Source organism: Nicotiana attenuata, chromosome 6 (genome assembly GCF_001879085.1).
Source record: "Nicotiana attenuata strain UT chromosome 6, NIATTr2, whole genome shotgun sequence".
Taxonomy (NCBI): Eukaryota; Viridiplantae; Streptophyta; class Magnoliopsida; order Solanales; family Solanaceae; genus Nicotiana; species Nicotiana attenuata.
The window spans coordinates 35,343,511-35,369,091 of record NC_031994.1 but is presented as its reverse complement, the minus strand read 5'-3'; the positions used below and the strand labels follow the sequence as shown (position 1 = coordinate 35,369,091).

General features: G+C 40.0%; 1 protein-coding gene across 5 annotated transcripts in view; it reads left to right on the top strand.

The window, feature by feature from the left end:
- Nucleotides 1-16,522, top strand: part of LOC109226825 (chromatin modification-related protein EAF1 B-like) — a 17,292-nt gene extending 770 nt beyond the window's left edge. The window contains exons 2-24 of one of the 5 annotated variants that reach the window (XM_019391694.1): nucleotides 1,359-1,417; nucleotides 1,625-1,824; nucleotides 1,927-1,981; nucleotides 2,067-2,164; nucleotides 2,236-3,667; nucleotides 3,783-3,902; nucleotides 4,185-4,340; nucleotides 5,296-5,487; nucleotides 5,681-5,761; nucleotides 6,876-6,927; nucleotides 7,038-7,561; nucleotides 7,658-7,711; nucleotides 8,334-8,391; nucleotides 8,474-8,670; nucleotides 8,788-8,841; nucleotides 8,947-9,027; nucleotides 9,199-9,336; nucleotides 9,431-9,547; nucleotides 12,207-12,310; nucleotides 12,432-12,638; nucleotides 12,716-13,088; nucleotides 14,070-15,709; nucleotides 16,039-16,522. In XM_019391694.1, the coding sequence (XP_019247239.1) occupies nucleotides 1,736-1,824; nucleotides 1,927-1,981; nucleotides 2,067-2,164; nucleotides 2,236-3,667; nucleotides 3,783-3,902; nucleotides 4,185-4,340; nucleotides 5,296-5,487; nucleotides 5,681-5,761; nucleotides 6,876-6,927; nucleotides 7,038-7,561; nucleotides 7,658-7,711; nucleotides 8,334-8,391; nucleotides 8,474-8,670; nucleotides 8,788-8,841; nucleotides 8,947-9,027; nucleotides 9,199-9,336; nucleotides 9,431-9,547; nucleotides 12,207-12,310; nucleotides 12,432-12,638; nucleotides 12,716-13,088; nucleotides 14,070-15,623 (5,736 nt within the window). In that variant the 5' untranslated portion in view covers nucleotides 1,359-1,417; nucleotides 1,625-1,735 and the 3' untranslated portion in view covers nucleotides 15,624-15,709; nucleotides 16,039-16,522. Of the gene's footprint in view, nucleotides 1-1,354; nucleotides 1,418-1,624; nucleotides 1,825-1,926; nucleotides 1,982-2,066; nucleotides 2,165-2,235; nucleotides 3,668-3,782; nucleotides 3,903-4,184; nucleotides 4,341-5,295; nucleotides 5,488-5,680; nucleotides 5,762-6,875; nucleotides 6,928-7,037; nucleotides 7,562-7,657; nucleotides 7,712-8,333; nucleotides 8,392-8,473; nucleotides 8,671-8,787; nucleotides 8,842-8,946; nucleotides 9,028-9,198; nucleotides 9,337-9,430; nucleotides 9,548-12,206; nucleotides 12,311-12,431; nucleotides 12,639-12,715; nucleotides 13,089-14,069; nucleotides 15,710-16,038 lie in introns of all 5 variants that reach the window. The other 4 variants (XM_019391696.1, XM_019391697.1, XM_019391693.1 and 1 more) reach the window with 4 other exon arrangements.

Below are 25,581 nucleotides of genomic sequence, written 5' to 3'. Positions count from 1 at the left end.
CCCCCCCCCCCCCTTTCAGGCATCTTTAATATTTGAATTTTGTTTGTGTTGCCTAGTCGTGCGAACAACTGAGTTGACATGCAATCATGCATGAACCTTTTCCTTTTATAACCATGGTGTCCGGGCCAGCTTGCACGCACCTCAACTAATTCCAAGGGATACCTTCCACCAGCAACAGGTACCGGGTAATTTTGTCCATCAAGACTTGAACAGATGAGAAGAAATCACCTAGTGTTTTTGCCTCCGTTGGAATTTCAACTTGAAACCTCATGGTTCTCACCCACTCCGACCACTAGGCCACACCCTTTGGTGCAATGAACTTTTTTTTTGGATAGCTACATTCTAGAGACCGAGTTGTTAGTTTCTGATAGATGAATGGTTCACATACTATACTTAATGGATGAGTATAGGCTACGAACAATTACACTCACACGAAGGCACTTGCAGTGTAACATGGGATATTCATTTTATCTTGGATACATATAATCAAAATATGAAAAGGACAACCATTGACAGAGTGCATGGGCAGTAACTTACCCATTTTTGCTACATTGCTGTTTAGATTTAGATGTGTTTTTTCTCCAAGCAGCTTATGCTCCAATGTGAACTCTTTCCTCTTGTGTACCGTTAATTTGTACAAAGAGTCCCCATGGATATTATGGATGTTGAAGGGAAAATTTTGTCTTTTCTATTGTACGCTCGCTGTTACATGATGAAACCATCTACAATTGCCTAAGAGGAAAGATCAATGTGGATCCTCCAGTAGGAGCTTACTCGATCAGTACAGTTTTTGCTTAGTAACTAGCATAAGAACTTTAATTTAGAGCCTGGTAGATCTTGAAAATTTTCTAGAAAGCAAGGCGAGGTGAGAAAGGGATCTGAGGCAGTGCAATTCTCTCCCCCAGCATTGGTCCATATTTACGTAGTTTCTTACATTTGCAGACCAGTTGGTGGAGTCTGTCTTGCCCCACTTTAAACCTATAAGTAAGTAAAGTATTAAGAGGTATTAACATAGTTTATCGAGGCCTATATATTTTTCCGGTATCTTCTATAGAGGCCCTGATAAGGTATACTAATGCCACTATCTTCCTCTTCAAAGTAACTGTTCATCTAGCCAGTAATATGTGTCTGATGGTTCTGTATCTAGGGATGTTACCTTGGCAACATATATTTTCTTGTTTCCAACATAACTGAATCCCGAAGATCATACTTGTGAAGTTGCTTTCTTTTGGAAAGTGACCTGGATTCTCTTGTGCCATATTCCTTTTTCTGCAGTTATATGTTTCACTTCTACCCGTAGTAGACTGTTTACGAAGCAGGGTTAATTTTCTTTTTTCTTTTGCATTTATTCAAGATAGAGAGGAACGTGATTGAGGCTGCAACCAGATAGTGTCCTAAGTTCGTAGAAGTACAAAAGGTAATAAACTGAATTCTTGTATGTATGCTACAAAAGATACTTTTTAACAAGTCATTACCCATATCCAAACAAGGGGTATACATCTTCTGATATCCATGTACTAATATCTGTTATTTTTGATAACCATCTATGTACTAATATCAGTTGTTACTACTTTTGTTGGTTTTTCAGTTCCTGCATGATGTCTAAGCGTTTTCTTGTCTTCAGGAATTTGATCGAGGCTTGTGCTGATGGAGGGAACACCCTGTAGCTTTTAAGGCGGGAGTGCATGGATGTGGTGCGGAATCTGATCCCGTAGTCAATGCCGAGGTTGATTCAATGGGAGGAGTTCTTGAAGGTGGAGTTGGTATTGGTAACATAACTTCTCCGCAGAGATCAGCAATTGAGGAGGTTCAAGCTGAGCTTAGGTAATGCTAGTGTGCTGCTTCACTTCCTTGTCCTGCCTATATGGAATTTAATGATTTCAGTACTTCCTCTATACTTACAGTGAGATTTGTTGTTGTTAACAGGCAGGAGTATTGTTTCCTAGAGGAAAAGAGAAGAGAATTAGAATTTCTTGAGAAAGTATGTTGGTTGGACCAGTTATTATTAGACTTTCAGAAATTATCCGCTTGCATTTTTTGGCAGGACTTGATTCTACTTATTGCAGGGTGGTGATCCGCTGGATTTCAAATTCGGGAATGCTGCTTCACTTAGTGTTCAGTCTACTTCTCTGACAGATCAACCTCCCGATCAGCTTGTGACCAGGTAATTTCTCAGAGTTCTGTTGGTTTTCTAATCCTTATTATGCTTGCCTAATTTTCTTCTCTGCGTTCTAGTGAAGCAAAAGGTAGTTTTGCAATTACTGCTTCACCTCATGGAGACTCAGTTGAAAGTAGTGGTCGACTCGGGGCTCCTCAACTTTGTGAACCCAACAGTGCTGACAATCTCATGCTATTTGATGGTGAAAATGAATACACTGAAGGTGATAGGTCTTCTAGACACCCCGGTAGGAGCAATCTTACTCCATCAGAGCATTCATTTAAGTTAGATAGAAGTCGAAATGCAAACGAATTGGGTGATTCTGCTGCTTTTGGTGTCCCTAGAAAAGCTTACAAGCGAAGATACAGGCCCCGGCCTAATGGGGATGACACTAGATCAAGTTCTACTGATGTAATTCTAGCTCGTGGTCATGGCACATCCTTGCCTTCACAACATTTATCTAAAGATGTGAAAGGACTGGTTTCTGATGGAGAAAATCCAAAAGACCAGAACTCTTCTTTGAACTTTGCAGTGCCTGTGAAGACTCTGGCTTCTGATAACCTGCTGGATTCTGAAGTAGATGGTGTTAAAGCTGCAGATTCAACTACTTACTTGAAGACAGATGATCTGGCAGGTGGCATTCCTGAAGCTAGTGCTTCCAGAGATTTGCTGGATAACCAACATGATCAGAACTCACTCACAGGTGTTAAGGAAATGTCTATTCAGGAAGGTCCTGAGAGGCCTCCATCGTCACTGGGAGAAGAAGGGGTAGGTTCTGCTGGCCAGGAAGGTCAGTCGTGTACAGCTGCAGCAGGACTTGGGAAGCAAGCTAGTTCCAGCCAAATAAATGGTTTCAGTTGTGGGAAGAGTGACCAGAAAAGCATACATAATGATGCTCAAAGCAGTGATGCAGCATTGGGCACAAAGGGTTTAGATTCAGAATCTTCTTGCACCCGGACTACTCATACTTTAGATCAAAATAATGATAGTGAAATGATTATGAACCCAAAAAACTTGGACTCCAAAGGTGGCTTGAAGGAACAACTGTCGGTGCCAGAGGGAACACCCATTATCGAAAGCAATCTTAAAGAACAGAAAGAGGTGAAAGCTGGTGACGGTTGTGGTTTGACCACTGAAGTATGCAATTCTGGCCCCAAAAAGCACCAAAATTATTTTCTCGATACATCACAGGAAGAATTTGTTAGCAGTGAACCTAATTTGCTTTGTGAGGTAAAAGATAATATTACCACCGTAGTGGAAGCAGTTGGCCCATCTCCGTCAGAAACACCCAGTACAAATACAAGTGATAGTTCCAACCGCCAAAAAGGAAATGCTTGTATTATTGGACGTCAGGCTTCAGTTGAGTCCAGAATACCTGAGCCTTCTCAGCATGTATCACCACATGGAGTTTCAAATCTTTCCCCTGAGGCACAAGCATCTGGGATCAACTTTAAACTTGCTACCAGGGGTGATGAAGACTCAATCTTGAAAGAGGCACAGATTATAGAGGTTTTTGCTTTAATCTTTAAAACTAATTCACATCTTCTTCTGGCTGGGCTTGTAAAAATCTTGCTATGAGTTCGTTATTTGGCTGTAAAGATCTAATGTGTAATATAACAAACAGGCGAAACGTAAAAGGATTGCAGAGTTATCTGCAGTGACCTTTCCAGTGGAGAATCGTCGCAAATCCCACTGGGATTATGTACTTGAGGAAATGGTTTGGCTGGCAAATGATTTTGCTCAGGTGTGACTTAATTGACCCTTGCCATTAGAGCCATTTTCATTTTTGCTTTTCTAATAGCTTTTTTTAATGCCGAACTGAATGGTCAAAACTTGATTGAATTTTCATTAAGGTTCTGGATCTTTGTTTTCAATTAGAGCCACTTTCATTTTTGAATAGTAGTTTTTTAATGAGTTCCATAACCGAATGGTTGAAACATGATTAAATTTTCATTTAGGTTCTGGAAATTTGTTCAGTCTGTTTCTCCAAACTTAGCCACTTATTTAAAAGTCTCTCATCATGTAGGAACGTCTTTGGAAAATGACTACAGCTGCTCAAATGTGTCACCGAGTGGCTTTTACCGCGCGGTCACGATTCCAAGAACAACATAGTAGTTGGGAGCTAAAAAAGGTAGCTCATATTATGGCCAAAGCTGTCATGGGTTTCTGGCAGTCTATTGAGGTATATAGATATGAAGTAGTATTTCTTTTTTGTTATGTTTTTGCTTTTCCTTTGTTGAAAAACAAGTTTTCTATGAAGGGGTAACTAATCATGCCCTGGTTTTTTTTTCTTCCCTGGTTGAGCAATTCTTTTGTCCATTGGCAGTTGGCATGGGTTTATCTGCCTGTTGGTTTATGGAGTGCCATAACCCCTTTCTTTTGTAAATGAATATCTGGGTATGGAATAAGTGATACACTATGCTGATCTGATACGCACACATACATAGACACAGAAGCTCACACATATGTGTATTTATGTGTGTGTATGTATGCTCATTTACTTTTTTATTGTAGTTCTTCTATATGCAGATAGAGGCTTGTATCATTATCTGATCAAAGGCCCCCCTCTAAATTTATATGGGGATAGAAGGGTGAAACCAATGGTTAAAAGTTAAAAGTTATTTTCATGCAATTGCTTGATACATACATACATATATATATGTATATACTCTTGTATTCCAACAGTGAAATTAATGAGCTCTTTTATTAGACTAGACAGCGTTTGCAGCAATTTTCCATTGCATTGTATGAGCTACATTGTATGATTGAACCAAGAATTATCAGTTATGTGATTCATTTCTCACATAAGCATTGGGTAAGCAGCAAATATTTCTAAGAGAATGTACTAACTTGAACTTGTATATACATAAGCTGGTTGAGTTGAAGAGCTGCCTTGATGTATGTGATCTCAACGCAATCAAATTAAAGTTGGGAAAAGTATAATGGTTGTTCTCTACCAGAAAAGTTTTAAGTTTTGCTGGTAATAATTAAATAGGGCAACCATTAGAACAAATGACAATGCTTCAGAAGCTACTAATTCCAATTAACTTCTGCTTTTCCCTGTGTACTTGCTTCCAATGAAAGGCTGGAGCGGAGGTCTTTGTCCCTTAATTCGTAGTTTGTGATGATCCTGGCAGGGGAAAAGCAAAAAACTGGAGATGCCGATCTTTAGAAAGGATCATGCCCTTGCTATTAGGGAATATGCCATGAGATTTCTGAAATACAATGACTCTGATGTTCCACAAAGCCTTGCTGAAGCTCCAGTGACTCCAGAGAGGGTGTCTGATGCTGGAATCATTGATGCGCCCCAGGAAGATCATTTCAGAGAAGTATATATCTTTGAGCGTCACTGTCTTCTGATCTCTGGTCTTTAAATTTTTCTCAGTGAACATATTTTTGGGGATCTTTTGAATGCTTACCTATTTCATTTTCTGGGGTGATACTTGTTGCTCTTTTGTTTGTTTATGTTTTTTATTCAGCAAAAGGTAAATCCTTCTAAGTGATCCTCATGCCTTCATGCAGGAGAACCTCTTCTATGCTGTCTCTCTTGGAGCAATGGATGCCTACAGAAAGTCCATCGAATCTCATGTGCTGCACTATGCGGTAATATATCGAGAATCACTATTTCGCCAATGCTTGATTTTGCATGTTCTGACTTGTCGAGTTGCAAATTGCTGGTTTCATCCAACACAGTTGGTTGACCTTGCCCTAGATAAAAGTATTATGAGATCCTAATAGAACTCTAACTTGAATTTATTCAAGGTCTAGTCAGGAAGTGAATGTAATAACTTAATTGACATTTGTTACAAGTGCAGTGTTCTCGGGTACTCTGAATTGTGTCTAATTGTCCTTAATTGGTGTTCTTTTATTCTCTTAGGTTTAACTTTTAATATTCATCCTTTTTATTGGCTTTTTTCTTTTGCTGCCTAAGGGGATAAATACTAAATAATAAATGGATTTTGGGGAAGAAAAGAATGTACAGTTTGGAGTTTTCCTCCTATGGAGCACTTCCTTAACATGGAATTTATAACATATGATGATTGTGTTACTTAGGTCGTTAGTTAATGGGAGAAGTTGTTCTTTCGATGTAATTTGTTTTTGGAACCAAGTTATTTTCTTGAGCATTCTGCATATACTTCTTATGTAAAGAATGTTATTATAAATTTGAACAGTATGCCGTCCAAAGTGTAAGCTGTTCTTTCAACTGTTTGAATAATTCCTAGTTTGAAAGTGGGCCTGTAGCACTTTTTTTCCGATTAGAATATTGGGAAGTATTGAATTGTGCATGGAGTAAGTTTCCTTAGTCAATTTTGCCATAATCCTGAATAGAAAGTAGGACAAATTATTCGGTACAGGGGAAGTATCTAAAACTACATATTGGTGCTGCCTTTTTTATGAGGCCTTCTACTTTTTGGTATACTTCGGGCACACTTTTGCCCTTTCTTTAATGAAATTTATTACTTTATAAAAAAATTACGTACAGGTGCTGCCGTACTTTTAATTTCATGATTGATATATTGCTTGTTCTTATTTGTTTTTACACAACAATAGACATCAACATGCCAGGTGCTTTTGACTGATAAAGGAAATAGAAAGAGTTGCATTTCAGATATATTCAGTCCGACCTTGTAGCCAACACCGTCCTTGTTGGCTTTAGCAGTATGTTTTTGTGTTCTAATCCCACTTGTTGATGCTAGTCCATTATTTGAAATTTCAGAAATTTGGTATGCATGAAGAGGTGGAGACATCTGCATGCAATACAGTTCCAGGTTTCCTTTCTTTTTCTGTTCTCTTTTTATATTTTATGTTGTTGGGAGTTTGTTGCCTCCTGGTACTGTTCTTTCTAGTTGGTCACATTTCTTGCTGTATCTCTAAGCAGACTTTGGATCTCAAGACTATGCATTTGAAGAGGATGAAGGAGAGACAAGTCCATATGACATATCTGTTGCCATTGAAGGTAACAAATTGTCAAGATTTTCCCAGAAGAAAAGGAAGATCCTCATAAAGGCATATAATGGAAGATCATATGATGTTCGCACTGATGTACCATTTACACAACGTGCGGAAAACAAACTTGGTACTCATCAATCTATGCAACTGGGCAAACGGCCAGCAAGCAATCTTAATGTGTCTATTCCAACAAAGCGTATGCGTACTGCTTCTAGGCAAAGAGTTCTTAGTCCTTACAGTGCAACAACATCTGGATGTGCTCAGTTGCCAATCAAAACTGATGCTTCAAGTGGTGATACAAGTTCATTTCAGGGTGATCAGAGTACTTTGCATGGGGGATCACATATGCCAAATAGTTTGGACGTTGAGTCAGTTGGCGATTTCGAAAAGCATTTACCATTTGACTCCAGTGAAGTTTCAAAACCTAAAAAGAAGAAAAAATCAAAGATTCTGGTACTTGATAAGTTGCTATATCCTCAGTAAACTTTTTTTGGTTTAGAAGCATCTCAGTGTTCGGTTTTCTTGATGACTGCATTCTCATTGATGCAGGGTTCCGCATATGAACAGCGATGGCCGGCTGATTCTAATTTTCAAAACGAGCAGGTGATTTCCTTTTTCTTATTCACTGTGAATCTGACTGCAGTTTACCGTAAAGCTTTTGCACTTCCCAATTGGAGCTCAGTTAGGGAAGCAATCCACTTATAGGTGTTTCTCAATAGCTTGTCAAATTATTCTCTCTTTTTTTCACATAGCGGCTCGATTTATTAGTTAGTTTTTTTCCTGTTAGTATTGGACGCTACTTTACAGAAGTTTTTGTCTTGATCTTTTGGTCTTGTTCTCTTTTCCTGCCAGTCTCTGGAAGCTTGAAACAACTATGATTTCTTGATTATTTACTGGGCATTGATATATCTCTTTGCTTATGTGGTTATTTTCATTTAATTTCCTTTTTCTTGGGGAGGGGAAAAAACTTCATGTTCTTTGTTGATCTTGCTGTTGAAGTATGTGAATATGCAATGATCTTGCTTTAGCAAAATCCAAGTTATATGCAACAGATGCTTCTGTGCTGTTGATGACTCAATCTACAGCATGTTGGAGAAGTATGTACTATCATCCTTTTGACGGTTTTAAGAATGGCAATGCTGTTGTACCTTGATAACCGGATCTCTTGCGCGCGCACACATTTCTGTAACAATTTTGTGATTGTTTATAATTTGTTTGGTTTCAGAGGGACTTTTCCCGAAAGAGATTGGAGAGCCATCAACTTGATTCTAATGGTAGTAATGGTACGGCTTTTACTAACTTTGCATCAGTTTTAGCGTTTGATACTAAATATTCTCTTGTATAACGGCACTCTCTCTTTTGAAGGTTTAGTCGGTCAACATATCACAAAGAAGCCAAAGATGATGAGGCAATCACTTGAAAATTCTTTTGAAAATATAGGTGCTGGTGGTGGATTTGTCCCATCTCCAGTGGCTTCCCAGATGAGTAACATGTCCAACCCAAATAAACTTATGAGAATGCTTAGTGGTAGGGACCAGGGTAGGAGAGCCAAAACGTTGAAGGTGCTTATTTATGCTAGAATATGTTGTTTTATTTCAAATTTGCTTTTATTTGTAAGAATGATTATCTGACGATCTATCCACTAAAAGAATGAATTTGTTTGTTACAATCTCATGCAGATGTCCGCTGGACAACCAGGTTCAGGAAGTCCATGGTCACTATTCGAGGACCAGGTTGGTTTCTTTTTTATCTGATAATCATGTACCTACTTCTGTTTCCTTTTTCATTGTAGTTCTTCTGGCATGAGGTGTATAAATGGATTTGACTTCAAATTTTAGGCACTAGTGGTCCTGGTGCATGACATGGGTCCAAACTGGGAGCTTGTAAGTGATGCTTTCAACAGTACTTTACAATTCAAGGTGAGCATAGTCATGAGGTTTCTTAGCATCTTTTAGCCAGACTACAGTAGATGATTTTAGATCTTCCCTATATTTACACTTTCTTTACTGCTTGCTAGTTTTCTTTTCTAAATTTTCTTTTACCTTATCTTTTCACTGCTTGCTCCTAAAGAATGTCTTGAGTAAATACAGTGTATCTACCGCAAGCCAAAAGAATGCAAAGAACGACACAAAATACTGATGGACAGAAGTAGTGGTGATGGTGCTGATAGTGCTGATGATTCAGGATCTTCTCAACCTTATCCTTCAACATTACCTGGCATTCCCAAGGTTCAGGATTGCTTTTGCTTACTCTAGTACTTTGATGTTAAAACTTCTTTGCCCTTTTTCTGTAATTTGAATGAACATGCTAAACATCATTCAGGGAAGTGCTAGGCAACTGTTTCAGCGTTTGCAGGGGCCAATGGAAGAGGATACACTTAGATCTCATTTTGAGAAAATGATCTTGATTGGGCAGAAATATCTTTTACGGAAGAATCAGGTATATACTTGCATTAGTATTTCTCCATAAAATTTGTCTAGCTTCTTCGCCATATTAGAGTGTGAGAGCCGCTAATTTGTGGTCGTTGAACTGCAATTTGCTGGTTTGTTATCTGCCTGCTTAGTATATACATATAACAACTTTATTTTCTTCCCTCATGTTCATTACGTGTTGATGAAATTACTATAGGAGGTGTCTTTGGTAATTGGGGCGGCCATTCGGCTTCTATCATACTAGGACCAAAAGGGGATTAAATTTTCTGCAATGCATTGCTCAAAACAATAGAGCTACAACACCTGATGGGTCAGAATTGTTAAGTCCTTGTAGTAATATGGGTTTACTAATGTCCCAGACATCCACAAAATGTAAGAGTGCACTTTGAGACATCTAATGAAACCAAACACCTAGCTTGATCTTTTTATAAGGTAAATAATTTATGAATGATGGAAAACTCTCCCTCATATCAGCAGTATACCAAAAGGTAGAGAACCTATCAAATAATATGATCCTTAAAGAAAAAACACCCAAACTTCTTTGCAAATCAGAACATCATGTGTATACCAAAAAACAATTCTAGAAATGAGAGACTATTCCTTGATGTATGTAGTCATTTTCTATTCCTTCACAATTCTCCTAGTGGTGTTCGGCCAGCTTGCGCGCGTCTCAATTATTCCATTAGGTCTCAATACCTCCTACCAGCACAGGTATCGGGTACTAGCACAAGTACAGGCTTAAGCGGATGGGAAGAAATCACTTAGTGTTTTTCATGGATATTCTCCCATTACTCTCCTTCGATGACACCCACATGAGTGTTAGTGGGGCACATCCCATGCCCTTCGTCTTCTCTTCCTTTCAAAGGCCCAACTGAATAGGGGGCCTTAGTCATTGTGTTTGACATTGTCCATTGTAGTCCCAACCATCTTAAAGTTCTCTCATCAACTCGCCTGGCAATGCAAGAGATGATCCACGTCTTCAGATTCTTTTTGCACATAATACACCAATTGACATGCAACCCTCTTTCTCAAATCTTCAAGTGTGAGTGGTCCTCCCCTTACTGCCAACCAAGTAAAAAACATACTTTTCCTGGTACCATGGGAATCCAAGCTGTTAAGTGCAGGAAACCGACCCTTCCCTAACTAATAGCCTGTTTGGCCAAGCTTTTTGTGAATAAGTAATTGGGTTTGAATAGTAGCAGAAGTTGTTCTTTTAGCTTTTAAGCAGAAGCTGAAAAAAGTAACTTCTCCACAAAAATTAAGGGCTTTTTATTTTTTTGGGGACAAGAATATCCATATCAAAAATTCATATTTATCAATTAATACCTGTAACTTTCTAGGTTTCATAATTATCCCTTAAATTTAATATTGTTAATTTAGCTATGTTATATTAACAGTAAGCGAGAGAAATGATTAAAGTGAGAATATTTAAAAATAGGAGATTATGTACGTTGTCGGTAGTAGGATTTGATTTAAAGAAAACTATAAGGTTTTGTTTATTTCAGCCAATTAAAATATTCAACATACATTTTACTCTATTTCTTTGACAGATTATTATGGGAGTACCACTAATATTCTTTAGTCGAATCTTTCCTTCTTCTATTTTGTTGTAATTTTTAAGTTATTTGTGGTTTGGATTTGCTTCTCTACTTGTTTGGTAAACATATTCCATTAAGAAATTATATTTAACAATTGTTAAACTATATTAGAAATTATAAATCATAATCTGCAGGCTCTTTATCTATTTATATAATGTTAATCTTTTAAATGATGCTCATATCTTATTAAATTTAACGTTAATTTATTAACAGAAATAAGTCTGACCAATTTTTGTGAGCCTTCTTGCTAATTGATAAATAGGTGACAACTTATATGCATACGTTTTTTGTGATTTGAAACTTGAACATTTTTTGAAATGTTGGCCAAATTCAAAAAAACCGAGAAAAGCACTTTTCAAATGATTTAACTAAACAAACTGATACCACTTTCTTAAGAAGCACTTTTAGTAGGAAGCATTTTTTAAACTAAGCTGATTTTGCCAGATGCACTGATCCTTAAGTGTAAAACCATGGTGAGTGAAGGTGTTAAAAAGGAACGAGATAGACCCATCTCATGGAAGGAAATTGTCTCGGAAGATCTACAATCTCTTGGAATCAATGCATGCTTAGCAAAAGATGGACACTTTGAAAGAAAAAGATTTATTATAGGCGATACCAATTAATTGAGAATATATATTAGTCATGTTAATATGTTTGCTTTAGGTCTTGTGCTTTCTAGGAGTCTTTTGGCCCTATTAGAGATTCTTATTCCAGTAGAAAATACTTTTCAGTTTTATTTTATTTTTTATAATGTTGGTTTGCGATGAATTTAGTCCTATTAGAGATTCTTATTCCAGTAGGAGATAGATAGAACTTTAGTCCTTTTTATTTTTGTTTTATTTTGTATAATGTTGGCATGAGATGAATTTAAATGGAGAACTTGATCCGTAAGAATTCATATGGTGGACCCCAACTTGCATTGACCCCAAATGTGATCCGTGAGAATTCATATGTTTGAAATTCATTTTAAAAGTTTTTTATGTGTGCAAAGCAGGAATTTATTCTCTGTTTGTTTGCTTTTATACATCCGAGCTCCAAGTTGATGTATACATTCCTGTTTCAATTTAGGGTTATAAACATGATCCGAGACAACTCCAGCAACCACATGATTCTCACACACATGTTCTTTCCAAACATTGTACAAATAATCTGAACGGAGGCCCTATTTTTACGTAAGTCTTTCTGCAATGCTTAGTAAGAGTTGGACACTTCTCAAGTTCGGTTGTTACTAAAGCTTGGCTAACTCTTAATAATTCTTTTCCTTTACTGGTTCATTCTGCTTGTTATATGAAGACCTTTGGACCTATGTGATGCGCCTTCGAGTCCAGACTATATTTCTGTTGGATGCCAAGGTCCGCACCCAAGTGAATTATCTATCTCAAGTCAGTGTGCATTAAACTCAGTGCTCCCAGCGTCTGGTGCAAACTCCGCAGTCCATGGGTCGTCCAATATGATTAGCGGAAACAATTTTCCATCAAGTCCTCTCAATGCATCTGTTAGGTAATGAATGGGTTATGCTTAAAATAATGTTTTGGCTTGTTCTCGTCATGTTCCAATTTGGGTAATTTTGCTCCCAGGGATGGTAGATATGTTGTTCCTAGATCTGCATCTCTTCCAGTTGATGAACAGCAGAGACTTCAGCAGTATAATCAAATGAGAAATATGCAATCCAATATAGCTGCTCCTGGAGTTCTTGCAGCCACTGATCGTGGTGGTGCTCGTATACTTTCCAGTGGCAATAGTACGGGCATGATGTGTGGGATCAATAGAGGTATTCCAATGGCAAGGCCTGGGTTTCAAGGAGTTGCATCATCGCCTATGTTGAATTCTGGAAGCATGCTTTCCTCCGGGATGGGAGCAATGCCAAACACTGTGAATATGCATTCTGGAGTGAGCTCTAATCAGGTGAACTCAATGATGAGACCTCACGATGGTTCGCACATGATTCGGGTTAGTTAGCTGCTGGGTTTTGATTGCTTCTCTTTTGTTGCTCTCATTCGGTCCATTGGTGAAGTTGGTATACGGAAAACTTTCCTTGTTGAGTCGATCCAAAGGATTGCTAGTACCTCGTGAGACGATTTAAATAGCTCTCTGCTATTTTGTTACAACCATCTTCCTCTCTCTCTCTCTCTCTCTCTCTCTCTCTCTCTCTGTAATATATATATATAGATAGATAGATAGATAGATAGATAGATAGATATATCTTTTAACTGTAACCTGTAAGACTTTGTTACAATCCGGTCTGTTGTCACTTTGCTCTTAGAGAGTAGAGTCCACATGATCTTGGTAGGAGAACATGTGAACCTAACAGTTCAATTAGGCAAACTTGCAAATTTTGACGTGTAAAGCATGTCATCAATTAGAAGTGTCTGAACGATGAGCATTTATTTATTTCTAGTTAATGGATAGAAGATGTACTGAATGCTTACAAAATCACAGCTATAGCGAAATCCAGAAAAGACAACCTGCAAAGATAAAGATTGTTTAGCTTTCAATGAATTGCATTCAGATATAAGATTTCCCGACTTCGTTAGGAGAGTAGATGCACTTTTCTATACTGAAGGGATAGACTTTGAGTGTCCTGTGAAGATTATGCACTTCCACAATTTTTAAGTTGTTACTCGTCGCTTGTTTCTGCATCATATTCTACTTCTTTGTGATTGCTGATGTATAAGAGTCAGTTATGGTCATCTAACTTTCCAATCTGCAATTTTGATGCATTCCAAGCTTGTATACTTTGTCTAGCAACTCCTTCCGTGTTTGGCTGTTATGTTGTTACTTGACGCTAGTTTCTGCATCATTTTCTGCTCTTTTTGTGGTTGCTGATATATAGGAGCATGTTATGAACATCTAATTTTCAATTCTGCGGTATCTTGTATATTCCTTACATGTTTAATTCAATGACACGGTCCCGGTATCCTTCTCTTACAGCCTCCACAGAATCAGGAAGTTCAGAGGCAAATGATGGTTCCTGAGCTTCAAGGAAACAGTCAAGTGGTCTCTCCATTTGGTGGGTTAAGTTCCTCTTTCCCCAACCAGTCTGCCTCTCCCGTCACATCGTATCCACTTCATCATCGGCAATCACATCAGCCACCTATGCTTAGCCCTCATCGTCCTCATCTTCAAGGGGCTAATCATGCCACCAACTCACAGCAACAAGCTTATGCACTTCGATTAGCTAAAGAGAGGCACCTGCAGCAGCGACTGGTGCAACAACAACAATTTTCACATTCGCAGCCCCAACTTCCTATTTCAGCTTCTTTGCAAAATAGTCCCAAGACCACATCACAATCTTCTTCTCCGCCGGTATCACTTTCTCCTTTGACGTCCCCCGCCTCAATGACCCCAATGCCGCAACATCACGCATTGCCAAATCATGGGCTTGCACGGACTGCTCAAACTGGGGGCAGCACTGTAACTACTCAGATGAGCAAGCAAAGGCAACGTCAGATAGGGCAGCAGCAGCTTCAACAAGCAGGCAGGCACCATCCTCCACAGCGTCAGCAGTCACAATCTCAACAACAAGCTAAATTGTTGAAGGGAGTTGGCAGAGGGAACATGATGATGCACCAGAACTTGCAGATAGATCCCTCTCTACTGAATGGGCTTTCGAACAATCAAACAAATCAATCTGCTGAGAAAGGTGAGCAAGCCACTCACTTGATGCAAGGTCATGGACTATATTCTGGTACAGCACACAGCCCTGTCCAGCTTGCAAAGCAAGCTGTGGCACCTCATTCTTCAAGTCAGCCCCAACCTAAGATTTACTCTGGCCAACTAGTTCCATCTACCAAGCATCTTCAGCAGCAGATGCATAATCAGGATAATAGCAATCAAGGTCCTGGCTCATTGGCTCCCTCTGATACTATTTCATCTCAGCAATCTGTTCCATCCTCAGTCACGGGTTCATCCAACCACCAAGGATTGGTGCATGAACAACCACAGGTGCAGCCACAGCCGAAATTGATGAATCAAAGCCAAGCAACTGTACAACGGGTATTGCAGCAGAACCATGTAGTAAATTCAGATCAATCAAAGAAGTTGCAAGCTGGTGAACCTCAAGCTGAACAACACCCTATGTGCAAAACTTCTGAGATAGGTGCAATCACCTCAATGCCTCAGGACGTCAATGATGCAACTAATGTCGCAGATGTTTCAACTCTGAGTGCTAATCATTGGAAGGGTACAGAACCATTGTGTGATTCAATTGGGACTCCACCAACAAATTCTGCTGGCAGTGAGTCGGTGCCTCAAATCAGCCAAGGGGTAAGCCAAAGACAATCTTCGGGCAACTTGGCTCTAACAGGGCCTGATAGTTTCAACTGGCAGCAAAAATCCTCCCAGTTGCAACCTCCTTCCTCAGTGACCCAGCCACAGTTGCAGCAGCAGCTTTCACCATTGCAACATTCACAAGAACAGGCTCAGATTCTGCAAGCAGGGAATAGCAGTTCGTTTGCTAGGCCCAATGACTGTAGACTGGATTAAACCACCTTCAACAGATAAAGGATAATTCCTTTTTGGCTAATCAGTCCCTGAATGGGTCAGCATGCCTGGGAAACAGCGGTGTACAGGTAAGACATTCTTTTATGTTAATATGTACTGAAGTCAATTGACTTGCATTGGAGTTCTATTGGTAGTCTTGGTATCCAATGATGAGGAATGAACTACTTGAAATGCTTTAGAAAAAGGTTCTTCCAATGGGGATACAGCCGCAAGGGCTCACCCCCATTCACTGAGTTTAAATGTAAAGACATGCTTTGATGCAGCTTTCAATTGATCACCTCCCCTACTTTTTTGGTTAAGATAGTTTTGGTTGTTGAATGATGATATTGGTGAAGTGGCAGAACATGGTGGTAATACCTGGCAGAACTTGCTAATTCTTGTTTATTTTATGTTTCAGATGAAGCTCGTTGTCCCTGAGGGCATCACCTTATGCAAGTTGGTGAATTTTCAAAGTTTAGCTATACTAGAGGGACGTCTGCTTAAATTTTGGGTTCTGTATATTATTGTCGCCCTAGAGCCTCAGGAAGGTAGGGACATATATAGAGGTACGTGTACAGGATTTTATCCTTTTCCTTTTTTCCTTTTGATGTTACGTAATTCACTTTCGTAAAAGCCCCTTGTTTCACCGGCTCACTGAGGGATTCCTATTTTGATTTTATCCCCGTAGATCATCCCATGTATTATTTCCCGTTTTGTATTCAAGGGGGTAGTTATCATTTTTATGGCCAAAGGCTGTGGGAAATTTTGTGAATATTAGTCTTTTGTATACTCCTTATTTATTAGAACAGTCATCATACATGACTGCACCTTCCTCGTAGCCTTCGCAATTCTTGTAAATTGTTTCTCTTTGCATTTATCAAATCTTTAATTAGATGCACTCACTGCTGTGTTCGCTTTTGAATCATATATATGCATACTTACGTGGAAGAATACTATGATCTATAAATGGCGATGCGTTTTAAGGAAATCAATAACATTTAAGTTTCCGTCTAATTGTTATTTATAGATGCCCTGTAGAAGCATTTTCTATTTTTGTGCTAAAGTATCCGCAAGTTGGAGTTATCTAAAAATCAGGTGGACCACCGGGAGTTGTGCCAACTAACTCTCAAAGTGATTTCTCGGTTATAAAAGAAAGAAGTATTTGCAAGTCGCAGATGTTTCTTGTTTACATTTCTGGCCTCCTTTTCTCCCCCATCCACCTCCCATGATCCGTGGCTTTCTGACATCACCTCCATATAGAGCTATTCTAACGATAATTATACATAATCCTACCATCTCTCAGTACTTTGTTCTCAGCACAATCATAAGGGCAAACAAAGGCGTTGAAGAAGGGATATGAAATTCAGGAAAACCAGTGCAGTGAACAAGACAACTGATATCTGTGATGGTTGTAAATTCAAACAGGGGTCGTGGCAATTTGTGTCATAGCCAACAAGAAGCAAATCCTTGTTCTCAAAATTCTAAGCTGAAAAGCTATCAACGATCTTCCCCGAAAGACAATGGTACGCAATACTCTGAGACCTTATGTTGGGGGTTACAGTTCTTAGGAGCCCCACTATGTTGGCATGTGTATTAGAACTTCCATGAACAGAAACGTATATTAGTTTCTTAGATTTATTTACCTCGAATTTGCAATTTTCTTTTATTAATTTCCAGTGTCAGAACAATCAAAAAAGTCGAATGAACTGTATAAGAAAGTCTCACAAAAAAATTGATTAACAGTATGATTTTGGAAAAGGCTTTTCCAGAAGGGATGGTTGAAGTAGTAGCAGCATCGCACGAGGAGAAGCCAAGGGTTGGGGAGAGGCAGCCACTGACCTCTCCAGAAGCTCTGTTTGCAAAACTTGGAGCCTCCCTGATCAATTTTCGGCTCCTTAACTCGGAAATCAATCTCTCTCCCTCACACACACACTCGAAAGTATATTTCCTTCTCTCTCATACACACACTCACTCGTGCAGTGAGGTTCTGTTTAAAATGGGTAGCCCCAGTGCACTAAGCTCCTGCTATGCGCGGGGTCCGTGGAAGGGCTGGACCATATAGATCTATTGTACGCAACCTTACCCTTAATCCGTGACCTCCTGGTCACATGGCAACAACTTTACCAGTTACGTCAAGGCTCCCCTTCCGCAGTAAGGTTCTGTTTATTCCTCAAAAACTGCAGCTACCTCTTTCTTAAACTTTTTGATTTGCCTCAATGACGTGATTCAGTGTACAGAGTAACTTAACCTTAGCATATAACCGAGTTATTCAACCTTAGCATGTAACTAACGAAAATGTAGAGTGAATCATCTACATATGTCAGCGTCATTCTCCATGCGGAAAGAAGCTCTTTTCTATTAGCTGGGACAATTTTCAAAGTGGTGGAGTATCTTCCCTTTGATTTGGGTAATGCCTCAACACAAAATTCATGCTGACTTGAGCCCTCGCTCGTCGCAGAACAGATAAGGGCTAAGCCAAGATAAGCTACATGGTCGCCTTTACAATTCATTTTACAGATATCACATCCTCTCACAACTTGCTTCATATCTTTTTAAAGGGGTTGCCCCAATAAAACATCCTTCTTACTACCCAATATACAAGAGATGAGAGGTCTGAATGAATTTTCGCTGGGTCATTGAGTTTGTGTCACTTCCTTATCAGAATCATAACGATGCAAGGTCAGAAAACCAGTTTCCTCGAGTGCAAGACAGGTTTTTGTTTCCTCATCCCAGTGGAACAAGGCATCAAGCAGGTTATTTGAAGAGGCGAACAAATGAATAAATCAGTATATGGCATCTTATTAGAAAAAACACAATTTAACTCATATCAATAAAATACCCATTCAAGTACATTACTACAACCCCCCTTCAAGCATTTTCAATTTTGGAAACGTATTCATGATAGCCTATTAGAAATATTACTAAATACTTCATTTTCTTTATAAGGCGCTCATCATCCATTTGATTTTGTAAATAAGTTTTAATCAAGAGGTTTTTTCTAATATTTATACCAACATTTTAGTTTTGCTTATTATTCAAACGTACATATTTAATTTAAAAAAAAAAAAAACTCGACCAACTAATATCTCTTTGCCACCGATTGAGGCAAGGTAAATCCACCATTACTCCTTGGGATAGATCTCGTGATTAAATCCGGGCAACTTATAGCCTGTTTGGCCAAGCTTCTTTTTGGTCAAAAGTGCTTTTTTTTTTTTTTTTGCCAAAAGCACTTTTGGCAAAAAATTGAGGTGTTTGGCCAAGCTTTTGGAAGGAAAAAAAGTGTTTTTGAGGAGAAGCAGAAAAAAATAGCTTCTCTCCAAAAGCACTTTTTTGAGAAGCACTTTTGAGAAAAATACATTTAGAAGCAGTTTTTTAAAGCTTGGCCAAACATTAATTGCTGCTCAGAAGTGCTTTTCAAACTAATTAGCCAAACATAAACTGCCTCTCACCAAAAGTACTTTTGAGAAAAGTATTTTTTTAAAAAAAGCACTTCTCAAAATAAGCTGATTTTTGCAGCTTGACCAAACGGGCTATTAGTCATATCCCAGCATGTAGTCAATCTTGGTCGTTAAGGTATTTGACATTTTGGTTCTCTTTCTTAACGATAATGTCTCCATTTTTAACGGTAAAAGCAGAGCTACTAAATCTTTTTGTTGTGTTACTAGACGTTGATGTCAAATGCCGGGACAGGAATGGCCCCACAAGAAACTGGTCTTAGCTGATTGTTCTCAAAATTGGCGGAATTTAAACAATGACCACTGTCACGCCCCAAATCACAGGGCCACGACGGGCACCCAGTGCCTTACTCAATAGAGTACCAACGTAATGTATCTTTCTTATCATACTATCATGCGTAAATGATTCGGAAAGCCCACCATGAGATAACCAAAATAAAATATGAGAAAATACTCGATATATGACGACCTAACATGATATACAAACTTATACATGTGACATACGGGCCTATAAGGCCGACATGATGGTTTGTAAACTCAAAGCATAGACTGACAAGGCCATACAAGTATCCATAAACAAGACATCTGTATAAAAGCCTTTAAGAGTACATAAACGTAATAAAGGCCAGGACAGGGCCCCTCCATACCAATCATTATATGTTTAAAGTATACAGACCAAATAGGCAACTCCAGAGCAAGTAGAGTGCGCCAACACCTTCTACTGAGCTGATAGCCAACTAGGAAGACTGTCAACATGTCTATCGGGACATGCGGGCATGAAATGCAGCGTTCCCAGGCAAAAGGGACGCCAGTACGAATAAAGTACCGATTATGTAAGGCAGGAAAGCATAAATAAGAACGGTAATATAAATAGAGATAAAGAAGATACAACTTGTAACATGATGCATATATATATATACTTTTAAAAACACATGCCTCTGTGGCCATCATCACGATATCGTACCCGGCCTCGAAGAGGACTCGATAATAACGTACCCGGCCATCACAAGGCTAGGTAGAATTGTACCCGGTCACGTGGAGCTCGGTAAACCCAACTGATTAGTGGTTGCATAATAGGTGTCGTACCCGGCCGACTATAGTGCGGGTCAGCAGAGTAAAATAAATACATATATATAATGCATGCTAGACTCATGGAATCACGTTCTAAACCTTTTGGAGTGGCGTGCGGTCGTCGCACCTTCAATTAACATTATGGACATCCATACCATCAATATGAACCTCAATAGGATTCAAGGATCATACATACTTGCTTAGAATAACTTTATAAGGAAAGAACAACATTAGTTGCTAGGAGTAGATCCGTTACGAAATAGCATATCCTTTATGTTTATATCACTGTAGATCATGCCAAAAGAAAGAAGGAAGTGCCTTAACATAAATCTTCTCTCCAATCGTCAACCAAGCTCAATATGATCTTCTTACGTCTACAATGAGTAAACCGACTTCATTGTCATCATATAAGCGTTGACTCTCATATTTCGAAACCAATATTCTACAAGAAAACGCAAAGCACCTCCACGATTTTTACTACATCCCATAAGTTACTAAAAGCCACCAAACAGCCCAAACAACATCAATAATAATCATATTAACCCTCCAAAAACAGTCCACCAATCAACAATATTACTAATAAGCCTTTCAATAGATATATCACAAGTTCCAGCTTCAACGACTTAGCCGCAATTTGGATAAGCTTAAATACATGTAAAGTAAGAGGTTCCATACCTTTAACCAGATAGAAAAACTCCAATTTGAGCTTACTTCACCACAAAATATCCTTCCAACGCAGCCACAAGAACAAGGAAGTGAAACTAGCAATCAATTCAGGTTTCGCGGTACTAGAATCACTTTGGAAGACTTTAAATATCCTAGGGTTGATATGAAAACCTTGGGGGAGTATTTTACAGAACGTAAAACACATTAAAAAAATCCCACTCGAGCTGGAACCATACCAAAATCAGCAACCACAAGAAGAACAAGAAACACACTAACGCCACCGGATTTCCGACACTTGATTTGTGTTGTTTGCCCTTGGTTTAGGTCTTGGATCAGGAGTGAACTTTGAGAGAAAGTTTTTAGGTGTCCAGGGTCTGAAGAGAGTGAAAACGAATGAGTTAAAATGGGGCTGTAGGCGTCACATTTATATCAAGATATCTCAACCGCCTAAGTGGGTCCCATAGGGAGCTGCATGCGTAGTCTCGCAAAAATACTAACATCTCTCTACTCCGATGTGTATCGACAAGCAGTTTAATGCGTTAGAAACTAGAATCGCAGATCTTCAATTTGATCGGCTGATCATCCCGTAATTCCATGTATATTGGGAGAAAAGCTTATCTACATATGACCTAATTTTCATCACATTATGAATGTGACTTGTGATGACCTTTGCCAACTTTTGTTCCACAACTCACTTGACTTCAAAACATAACACACGATGTCACGACCCCAAATACCGGCCGTGATGGCGCATATCCCATTACTGGGCAAGCCAGACCAACTATCAAACTACAACCCATATCCATTTAATAAGTCATTTGCTAACACGGTTTAATTACCAATTATCATAATAAGGGTTTAAAACAACAAGAAAGATATGCGGAAATCAACAAGACATAGAAACTACACAGCCCACACTGATCTGGTGTCACGAGTCTAGAGCTTCTAATACAAGTCTGAACAACCTACTATATAGATAGTTTGGAAATGCGGAACAGAAATAAGATAGAAGGGAGAAATCAGGACTGCGAACGCCATGCAGCTACCTCGAAATCCCCGACAAATGCTAGAAAACAGCTGAAAGCTCTCACTCGGCCGCTCGGGCACCTGAATCTGCACACAAGGTGCAGGGAGTAACGTGAGTACGCCAACTCAATAAGTAACTAAAGTAAATAATGGACTGAAAGCAGTGACGAGCAGTTCAATCATATAACTCTAAAACCAGTTCTGTCATAAATTCATCGTTTTCAGTTAAAAACTTGAAATCAGTAACTTGACAATACATCCAACCGAGACTTATTTATAAGAAGAGTGAAAACAGTAGAAAATATCATAACAGGGCCCCTTGGGCAAGAAATCACTCAAAACATAGCCCCTCGGGCAGCCTATCAATCACACGTGGCTCAACTCTAGTCACACAATGTTCACTACTAGCACTCGGCTCAGTATTAACTCATAATAATATAAATCATAGTAACCGCTGCGGCGCGCAGCCCGATCCATGTATATATATAGTCGACTACGCTCACTGGGGGTGTGCAGACTCCGGAGGGGCTCCTACAGCCCAAGCGTCATATCGATGCGGCGTGCAGCCCGATCCATATAAGTATCGCTGCAGCGTGCAGCCCGATCCACAACATATATATATATATATATATATATATATATATATATATATATATATATATATATATATATATATATATAGCAGCCCGATCCATATAAGTACCGCTGCGGCGTGCAGCCCGATCCAATATACATATAATATCCTTACCATAAGGTTCTCAACCTCTCTCAGTCATTAGCCTCACAGCCTTTCGGGCATCACAACAGAAATTAGGGAACTCAGCCCAAACAGTCCTCACAGTAGGAGTAGAATGATAAAACCAGTTTTAAACATTTAACAGGTAAAACAGGACTGAGGCTATGCTTTTAACAAGTAAAGTGAGGAAAATAGTTAAAATGCCCCTAAGGGTTGCCACAGATCGGCACGAGGCCCAAACATGGCATAAAGCCCATAATACAGTATAAGGATCCAAAATACAGAATAATATATCATTTCCAAATAAAATACGCGGCTTAATAGTCGCTACGGGACGGACCAAGTCACAGTCCCTACCGGTGCACGCTCACACGCTCGTCACCTAGCATGTGCGTCACCGCATTTATCAAATCGAGTCAAATGCCGGGGTTTGTACCCTCAATTCCAAATTTACAATGGTTACTTACCTCAAACCGGTGAAAATGCTACTCCGCGATGCCTTTGCCTCTCAAATCGGCCTCTACTCGCGTCGAATCTAGTCAAAATCAGAACGAATACGTCACAATATGCTAAGGGAACAAAGCCCAAGCGAAAACAATCGAAAAATACCAAAAATCCCGAAATTAGCAAAACCCGAGCCCCGGGTCCACTTCTCGAAACTCAGAAATTTTTACATCAACGGGTTCCTTGCCTCCCCGCGAGTCTATGCATATAAGGAACACCAAAATCGGAGTCCAAAAGACCCCTCAAATCCCCCATTAAAGGCCTCTTAAACTCAAGCCCTAAACCTCTATTTTTATCCCTTTAATCCTTCTAATTACAGCCTTAGTTCATGAAATTCTACCATAGAAATGTGTTTTAAGTCCAAAATCCTTACCTCAACGAAGTCTCTTTGATTTCTCTCCTCAAAATCGCCCAAAGCTCCCAATTCTGAGTTCAAAAATGGTTAAACCCTTCAAAAATCGCGAAGTATGAAATATATACATTCTGCCCAGGCCTTTCCGCATCTGCGGTCCAAAACCCGCTTCTGCGGTACCGCATATGCGGTCAATTCATCTGCTTCTGTGGAAATTCACTTAAGTCCCCAAAATCGCATCTGTGACAATGATTCCGCATCTGCGGCTTCGCAGATGCGGCCACCTCAACCGCTTCTGCGGAAACTGCTCGCCAGCCGCCTTCTCGCATCTGCAGCTTGTTACCTCGCACCTGCGGCATCGCACCTGCGGTCCCATTTCCGCAGGTGCGGAAATACCAGAAGCAGAAAAATCTGCAGCTGCAGTTGCACTTCAACTCTTCCGATAACCACCCGAAATCACCCCGAGGCCCCCGGGACCTCAACCAAAAGCACAAACATAACCCAATACCTTATTCAAACTTGTTCCAAATAGTCAAAACACCTCAAACAACATCAAATCNTAAGGGGCGCTGCTCCAGCAGGCCTACGCCTCTCATACGCCTCCCACCAAGTGAAGGCAGCCCCGAAAAACTGAAAGGTGGTAAATGCCACACCACTGGTCTCTAGAATCCCTGTTGTACGAAGCATCCTCTGGCACTTATCCAAAAATCCCTGGGCATCCTCGCCCTCTGCACCGCTGAATGTCGGAGACTGGATCCTACCAAACCTCTCAAGTCGACGTTGCTCATCATCCGGCATCATTGGTACTACAAACTCCTGAGCTGGTGCAATCGGCTGGGCTGGAGGTGCCCCCGGTGTCTGTAGTCCCTGCACAAGCTGATCATGGGTGCGAGCAACGGGGGTCTGAATCCCTCCCCCGGTCTGTGAAGTAGCTGCGGCCGTAGTAGCTGAGACCGCCTGAGCCAAACCGGTACACACTGATAATATCTGAGCTAGAGCCTCCTGAAGGTCTGGGATCACAATAGGCGCAGTTGGTGCCTGAACTGGTGCTGATGCAGCGTCCACAACTGGGACCTGGTCCTGAATTGGGGCAGCTGGTGGATCTGCAGGTGCTGCCCCCGCTGCTCTGCTCCTACCGCGACCACGACTGCATCCTCGGCCTCTAGTGGCCGCAGCTGGTGGCACTGGTGGTCGTCCACCCTGTCCAATAGCGCGTGTCCTCACCATCTTTGAGAGAATAGAACAACAGAAGTTTAGTACTCGGATCAACAAACTCGCACGATAAGAATTTCAAGAATGCGAAGTTTCCTAAAGGTTCTGCAGCCTCTCGAGGATAAATACAGACATGTCCGTATCGATCCGCGAGACTCTACTAAATCGGCTCATGACTCGCGAGACCTATGTAACCTAGGCTCTGATACCAACTTTTCACGACCCCAAATACCGGTCGTGATGGCGCCTATCCCATTACTAGGCAAGCCAGACCAACTATCAAACCACAACCCATATCCATTTAGTAAGTCATTTCCTAACACGGTTTAATTACCAATTATCATAATAAGGGTTTAAAACAACAAGAAAGATATGCGGAAATCAACAAGACATAGAAACTACACAGCCCACACTAATCTGGTGTCACGAGTCTAGAGCCTCTAATACAAGTCTGAACAACCTACTACATAGATAGTCTGGAAATGCGGAACAGAAATAAGATAGAAGGGCGAAATCAGGACTGCGAACGCCATGCAGCTACCTCGAAATCCCCGGCAAATGCTGGAAAACAGCTGAAAGCTCTCACTCGGCCGCTCGGGCACCTGGATCTGCACACAAAGTGCAGGGAGTAACGTGAGTACGCCAACTCGGTAAGTAACTAAAGTAAATAATGGACTGAAAGCAGTGACAAGCAGTTCAAAACATATAACTCCAAAACCAGTTCTCTCATAAATTCATCATTTTCAGTTAAAAACTTGAAATCAGTAACTTGACAATATATCCAACCGAGGCTTATTTATAAGAAGAGTGAAAATAGTAGAAAATATCATAACAGGGCCCCTTGGGCAAGAAATCACTAAAAACATAGCCCCTCGGGCAGCCTCTTAGTCATACGTGGCTCAACTCTAGTCACACAATGTTCACTACCAGCACTCGGCT